Here is a 7,792-nt window from a genome sequence, read left to right on the forward strand (position 1 = left end):
AAAAAAAAAAAAAAAAAAAAAAAAAAAAAAAAAACAAAAAAAAACACACACACAAAAGCAAGGTAGCTGTACAGAGAAAGGTGCTCACCACCAAGTCAAAGGATCTGAGTTTGGTTTCCAGTACCCAAAGGGGAAAGAATAAAAAAAATGGCTTCCACACACACTGTAGCAATTGTGGGCTCTCCCATGCACCTCTCACACACATTCATGTAATAAAATGCAAACCCAACAAAGAAAAACAAAACTTCCACCGGGCGTCCCATGTTTTATAATTCAAAGACCTTAATCAAACAGGGCTTTGTGGCGTACATCTTTTCTCCCGGGACTAGGCAGAGGAAAGAAGATCTCTGAGCGTTCAAGGTCAGCCTGGTCTACGTAATGAGTTCCAAGACAATCAGGGCCACCGGGTCAAAGTGCACCAAATGCCTCCATGGCCACCCACTGCTCCTAGGCTCACTCTCCAAGGCCCTTCTATCACTCTGGGTAAAAAGCCCAGTGTTCAAATGGCCGGCAGGGTTCTCAGCATGCCAGCTGTCTGGACTGTTGACTCCCTCGCTTCCCTTTCTTCCCCTGGGTCACTCTGCTCCAACCACATTGTTCTCCGCCTTGGGCTAATGGCCAGTCACATACCTGCCCGAGGCTTTGAATTGTCTGTTCTACCTCAGATGGCTCCAGTCTAGGTCCCTAGATGGCCAGGGCTCCACAGTCCTCTCCAGGACTGTTCCTTCTGTTCAGGTCTCTATTTCTCAGTGCTAAATCTCCCAAACAAAACAGCCCAGCACAAATTCTTATATCCCTGGGCTGCTTATCTCCCCCACTTTAGGATTATCTAATATATATTTTGTTTATCTTGCTTTTTGTTTTTCTTTCCTCTGCTGGAATGTAAGGTGTACAAAACCAGACATTTTTCTCCTGTTGCATTTACTACCATGTCATAGTCCCTGGCAGATGCTTAATAAAAACCTGGTGGCTGCATCAGTGAATGATGAGCTCCTCTTTCTCAGTCATCAAGAGTCAGCTCAAGGGGTTGGAGAGATGGCTCATCTGTTAAGAGCACTAGCTGCTCTTCCAGAGGACCCGGGATCAATTCCCAGCACCCACACAGAAGCTCACAACTGTCCAGTTCCAGGGGATCTGACACCTTCACACCAATGCACATAAAATGAATTTAAATAAATTACTAAAAGAAAAAGTGTCAGCTCAAGAGCGATGCTTCTCCTTATAGAGACCTTTCTACCCCTGCCTACTGTTCTTTTTCCACCCTGCTTAGGCCTTTGTCGCGACCCCGGGGCATTCTCTGGTCCCTGTCTGTTCATGAGTCACTCTCCCTGGAATAGAGCTGTTTCCTGGCACAGAGCTGGACATGATGGGACATGAACTTGCAAGTGAGTATGGGAATCTGGGGTTGGGCTCAAGCTAGCAACTGCGTGAGCTGGCTAGTCGGGGCTGAGGAGGTGGCTCTGTACCTTCTCTCCAATCTCTGTCTGGTCCCCACCAGGAAGCACATCCAGGTCAGCCAGCAGGGCACAGGTCTCCAGAGCCTGCTGGTAGCGTTTGGGTCTCATGGGTTGACCAAATAGCACGTTTTCCTGAAGTGTGCAGTTCTGGATCCAGGCCTGCTGGGGTACATAAGCCACCGACCCCTGGCCAGCGGAGAGGCTGCCTTAGGGTTTGTCTGAGGCCGCCCAGACTTTACGCCTTCCCGGGAGCCCTCCGCCCATCTCACCTTCACAGACACTGTGCCTTCCAACTTCTCCATCTCTCCAAGTAAGGCAGACACCAGCGAAGACTTCCCACAGCCCACAGGGCCCACCACAGCCACCAGCGACCCCTTTGGGATTTGAATGTTTAGGCTGAAAACAAGGAGGAGTGGTCAGTGGGGAGATTTGGGTTTGGTCCAAGCCTTCCACCTGCAGACCCAAGACCTCCTCCCTCCCTGACACCACCCTGTCAAAAGCAGGTTCTTCTGGCATTCCCTGTCAAAGACAGAGACAAGAAGAGAAGGGACCACATTTGATCTGACCTTCTGTCAACATGGCATGGATAGCAAGTGAGGGAGAGAAGCTGGTGGTACCTGTGCAGGGCAGGCGGCAGGTCCTGGGCCCATGTGAAGGTGCCATTATACACGGTGATGGCATAGCCTGGGAGGACCAAGATCCACAGGGTTAGGGGTCTTGGAAGACTGCAGGGAGGCCTGGGAGGAGGCTGGGCAAAGGAGGGAATCCCCAGCCAGGACAGAGGGAGGGGCATGAGGAGCCTGGGGGAGGGGTAAAGGAGGGAGATGTATTGGGGAGGGGCTGTAGAATTCAGACAAGAGGGGTCACAGGAGGAGTCTTAGAAAGTTTGGAGCAGGATTGCTCTGGATTAAGGGTACTGGGGACCTGGAGAGATGGTCTTTCTTTCCACACACTGGGGGTCAAGTTCATCTTGGTTCAGGAAATCCTGGATTCGTTTCAGAGACACGCTGGCCTGCGGGAGGGTGTGGGTTAGCCTGACCATTGCTCTATGGGTGCCCAACTTCTAGGGCTAAGCATAAGGACCTACTCCCTAATGCTGGAGCCCCTCCTATAACCAAGTCTTACAAGGCTCCCACTGCCTAAAGATAAGGTCCAGAGCGCTATAAGGAGGCTGTGTAAGGAGCTCAGGCCCCGTGACTCCAAACCATTCACAACCTCCACGCTTTCCCTGACCCCAGGAACTCTCACCATTTGATTTCCCGTTGATACTAAGTGACCCCTGCCTGGCTTTCCCCCATATCCTAAGTCCAGCAGACACCCTACTTGCCCTGGTTTACCTGGGTCAGGCCACTGATTAACTGAGGCAGCATGTTGAGGGGGATCTTTAAGATGTTGAACAAGGACAAGGACACAAAGGCCTTCTCTGCGTCCAGCACATTGTTCTCATCCACACACACGTACACTCCAAGGGTGATCAGGGTCACCTGGACAGGATGGGAACGAGTGTCACGGTGGAGTCTGTTAGGCACCAGGGAACCTCAAGACTTGGGCTGGCCTAGTAACAGCCAGGTACCCCATAGCAGTGGAGAGCCTCACCAGGAAGGGGGTGCAGACCCAGATGAAGGTGGAGACAGCCTGCAGGTAGGCACCCTTGCGCAGCAGATGAAGCTCGCTCTGCCGGATGCCTTCTATCTGCTCCAAGAAACTGGGCTCCCACGCATACAGCTTCAGCACTTTGATGCCATTCAGGATCTCGTTCATCAGTTTGATGCGAGAGTCCTTGAACTTCATTTGCCGTACCTGTGCCGAGAGGATCAGTGGTATACCCTCCCCACTGCCCTCGGACCTCCTGCCCACCAGGATCACACCTCCCAAACCATCTCATTGACTATAGCCATTTCTTAAGGGGCTTCCCCAGCCCACCTCAAAGGCCTAGACCCCTGTCCCCCACAGCCTGTGTCGTTGGACTCAGAAGTACAGCTCCGGGGCTGGAGAGATGGCTCAGCTCCATCTTCAGTGTCAACACCATCAACCTCACCAGGTAACCTCCTTTGCCCTTGCCTTCCCTTCCCACCCTTAGCCCTTTACACAATGTCCCCAGTCAGACTATGCGCTTCCCAGGGGGCAGGAATTGTTTGTTTTTCTGTTCACTCCGATCCTAATCAAAGGCCTGGCATACCACAGTGGTTTGTCCACTTGGAGCTTGTGTGCTGAGAGCCTGTGTGTCAAGCCATGTGCCAAATGGAGGATATCATGATGAACAATTCGGATGTGGCCCAGGCCATAATGCAACCGGCAGTCTGATGTCAGAAGTTGGCAATAAAATGCAAATGCCAGGCCGGGCATGGTGGCGCATGCCTTTTAATCCCAGTACTTGGGAAGCAGAGGCAGGTGGATTTTTATGAGTTCAAGGCCAGCCTGATCTACATAGTGAGTTCCAGGACTACATAGAGAGGCTATGTCTCAAAACAAACAAACAGAAAAGTAATTACCAAAATAGATGCTTAATTCTAAATCACTGTGCGCTCCAAAGGGAAAGAATAGGCTGCAGCAAGGGGAGAGAGAGGTAGGGGCAAGGGAAAGACCTTGGTGTAATCAAGGCGCTTGTCTGAAGGAAGTGATGTCTCTGCTGAGAGGTAAAGGAAGGGAAGGTGTTAAAGAGGCAAGGAGAGCGAGGAATATTCCAGAAAGAGGGAAGAGTGCATGTAGAGGTATACACCGAGTTTGGTTCTTGTTTTTGTTTTTTTTTTTTGAGGGGGTTTTTTTTGAGACAGGGTTTCTCTGTGGTTTTTGGAGCCTGTCCTGGAACTAGCTCTGTAGACCAGGCTGGTCTCGAACTCACAGAGATCCACCTGCCTCTGCCTCCCGAGTGCTGGGATTAAAGGCATGCACCACCACCGCCCGGCTCCGAGTTTGGTTCTTAAAGAAAGGAAAAGCCAGCATGTCTGGAATGTGGCCATCCCACGAGGAATAGAAACAGAGGCATGCAAGGTCCAAAGGAGCTTGGAGTGTGGTTGGAGTGGCCGAGAGTGGCTTATATACTGAATGCTTCGTCACCAGGGTGTGGCACCATTAGAAAGGATTAGAAGGATTGGGAGGTGTGGTGTTGTTTGAAAAAGTATGTCAGCTGAGGTGGGCTTTGAGGTTTCAGAAGCCCATGCTGAACCCATCTCTCCCTTTGGATGAGAATAAAGCTTTCAACTACTTCTCCAGCACCGTGTCTGCCATGCCTGCTGCTATGACACTCCCCATCATGCTGATAACAGACTGAACCTCTGACACTATAAGGAAGTCCTCAATTAAACGCTTTCTTTGATAAGAGTTGACGTGGTCATGGTGTCTCATCACAGCAATAGAACAGTGACTAAGACAGTGGTCTGAGGTAGTTTGCCATTTATTCTATGTGTAGAGGGAGCTTCTGAAAATTTCAGCAATCATTTGCAGATGGATAACTCATTGTTTGGTTACCAACATTTTAGCACCATGAAGTAAGAACATCTTGAGTCCTTGCTCTACCTGTCTCCGGACTGCCATAGTTACTCTGGGCCTTGGTCTTTCTGCTGTGAAGTAAGACTGTCACTACAGGGATAGGGATGGAGGAGCTAAGGTTTGTACAGGGGCTGTGGCCATTCACATGCAGTACAGGGAGTGGAGAGGTCCTGAGAACAGAAGATGAACACTGGCCCTAGTGCCATCCCCCGACTGGTGTTCCCATGTAATGCAGGTGCCTTAGGAGCACCCACCTGGTAGCTCCTCATCTTCATGGACACAGCTCCGTTGAGTGGGATCAGCAAGACTATGACAGCCACTCCAGCCAGGACTGATGGACCCAGGATCTGAGGAGGCACACACGTGGAGGGTCAGGTAAGACAGATGAACTTACAGATAACCAAGGTCTGTAGACAGAGCTCAGCAGACCCTGGCTAACGTGAGACATGACAGGCAAAAGGCAAAAAGACATCAGTCCGGAAGGAGACAGACAGCCACAAGCACATCAGCAGAAGCAGCCAGCTATCAGAGGATGAGCACAGATGATCCGTGGTGCACAGAGAAGGTTGCCCAAAGTGGCCGCTCTGGCACAGGTCTGGGATTCTACTTCTTAGATGGTTTGAAGCCTGCCTGGGTTACAAGGTGATTTCAAGATCAGCCTGAGCAACTTAGCGAGACCCATCTTGAAATAATAAATTCAAAGGGCAGAGGTGTTAGTAGCAGAGTGTGTGCTGATAGACACAAGGCTCTGGGTTCAATCCCAGGACTGCAAAGTTGATGAAAAAGGAGGAAAGGAGAAGGCAGGGTGGAGAAGGAGACGGTGACAGAGGAGGCTTTGTGGATGCACAGGGAAGACAATACAAACAGACCAACAGTGATAACGACAGCCACGTCCACCCTGCCTCCGGGTACCCCCTTGTCCCTGGCTTTTGAGGGATGAAACACCACCTAGGATAGGAAGAATGAGTGACCAAGTTCCCTGGTACCTAGGGGTGGTTTCTTGGGCATGACACAGCTCATCTATCAGCACAGACAGATGTCATCAGAGGAAGGAGACAGAGGACAAGGCTCAAGAGTTACCTGCCAGAGGAAGTATATAGCCAAGATGACCTGCAAGGGAGCTGACCACAGCAGGTTGATGAAGGGAGAAACATCCATGAAACGCTGAGCATCCACTGACATGAGGTTGACCATTTCTCCCACAGTGGACTCACGTTTGACTGAGTTGGTGATGACCAGAGCCTACAGATGAAGAGCAAAAGGTGGACCGAGCTGATGAGCCTCTCCCAAGCAGCCCAGAATTGACCTCTCCTAGCGTGCGTCCCACTCTGGCTGACCTTCCTGTAGATGACACCTATGATTGCTGTCCGTAGCCTCAAGGCCATCACAAAGATGCTGTGGTAATATTGGTGTATGATCAGCGTCTGCATCATGGAGCTCACGAACATCAGCCCGGCCAGCAGGAAGCCCCACCAAGAGGGGGCCGTGGGGTCAGAAATAAACCTGATGAGGATGCTGTCAGGAGGAGAGCAGGCATGAGACCAGTGTGCTCTTCAGCCTGTCCCCAACGCAACAGCTCTTATCGTCAGCCTTGCCTGCCGGCCCTCTCCTCCTTGAATACCGCGGTAGGCAGAAGAGGCACATTTTCACTGGCTACCGCAGCAGCTCTCAACCTATGGGTCGTGACCCCTTTGCCAAACTTCTAGCTCCAAAAAATATTTACATTACAAGTCCTAACAGTAGCAAAACTACAGTTACTAAGTAGCAACGAAAGTAATTCTATGGTTGTGGGTCACCGCAACATGAGGAACTGTATTAAAGGATCACAGCACTAGGAAGGTTGAGAACCACTGGGTTAGACCTTCCTACTCATCCTTCTTGGATGCTGGGGGTTTTAGACCCCACAACAGGGCCACAAGAATTTTCATTCCACAGATCTTCCCCACACTTGGCCCCCACTGTTATATGCTGTCCTTTGTTGGGGTGCTTGCCCACCTCTATCTTTCTTCTCTTACCTCCTGGCCTATCCCACTCCTTGCCATTCTCAGCAGCCCCTTATCTTCCCACTGAACTGCCCATTGAGAATTCCCTGACACCCCAACACTTCCAAGTGTCCCCAAGCTCGTCCTCTGTTTTCATCTTAGAAGAGGAGTTGTTTTGGCTTTCCAAGCCCTACTCTGTCTCCCTGAGCCCAGGATCCAATCTTCCTGCTGGATCTTTCCCCAGCAGGAAGATTGGATCCCATGGTGGTGTGATATTCAGTATTGTCACCTCTTCTGGTAGCACTGTGCCTTCACTAAGCAACATGATCAAGGTTCATCGTGCATTGGACAAACTTTCTCTCAACCTCATGCAACTTCCCCAGCACCATCAGAGTCAAGCCTGTTGTTCTCCTGGGGGCTGAATTGTGTCTTGACCCTCTGGTTCCTATGAATGTGACCTGATGTGGCTGTAGAGTCTTTGTAGCTATAATCAGTCAAGATGAAGTCATACTGGAGTAGAGTGGGTCCTAATTCAGGGACTTTAGTTTTTCGTTTTCAGAAGAACAGGAGATTTGTACACACTCAAGTGCATGTGCGCACACAAACCCAGAGACAGAGACAGAGAGAAGCATGTGATAAATGCAGGGATCTGAGTGATGAATTTTCATGTCAGGAAAACCAAGGACTGCTGACAAACCAAGACAGGCCCAGGAGAAACACCCATTTTTTTTTGAAAAAACAAACAAACAAACAAAACAAAACAAACCAGCCTGAAATGGGGCATGGAGACAATGTCTGAATCAAAAGCCTGAAGCAGGAGACCATCTGTCAAGGCTAGTTTGAGCCCCACAGCAAGACTTTATA

At 50.3% G+C, this 7,792-nt stretch overlaps 1 protein-coding gene across 1 annotated transcript in view; it reads right to left on the bottom strand.

Annotated features, from left to right (window-relative positions):
- Abcc3 (ATP binding cassette subfamily C member 3) overlaps positions 1-7,792 on the bottom strand; it is a 53,464-nt gene that overhangs the window by 20,792 nt on the left and 24,880 nt on the right. The window contains exons 9-17 of the mRNA XM_005350553.2: positions 6,284-6,461; positions 6,027-6,188; positions 5,201-5,293; positions 3,054-3,257; positions 2,795-2,941; positions 2,382-2,469; positions 2,075-2,141; positions 1,727-1,853; positions 1,467-1,643 (exon numbers count right to left, since the gene is read on the bottom strand). Coding sequence (XP_005350610.1) covers positions 1,467-1,643; positions 1,727-1,853; positions 2,075-2,141; positions 2,382-2,469; positions 2,795-2,941; positions 3,054-3,257; positions 5,201-5,293; positions 6,027-6,188; positions 6,284-6,461 — 1,243 coding nt within the window. The remainder of the gene's footprint in view (positions 1-1,466; positions 1,644-1,726; positions 1,854-2,074; positions 2,142-2,381; positions 2,470-2,794; positions 2,942-3,053; positions 3,258-5,200; positions 5,294-6,026; positions 6,189-6,283; positions 6,462-7,792) is intronic.

This window comes from Microtus ochrogaster, chromosome 7, assembly GCF_000317375.1.
Source record: "Microtus ochrogaster isolate Prairie Vole_2 chromosome 7, MicOch1.0, whole genome shotgun sequence".
Classification (NCBI taxonomy): domain Eukaryota; kingdom Metazoa; phylum Chordata; class Mammalia; order Rodentia; family Cricetidae; genus Microtus; species Microtus ochrogaster.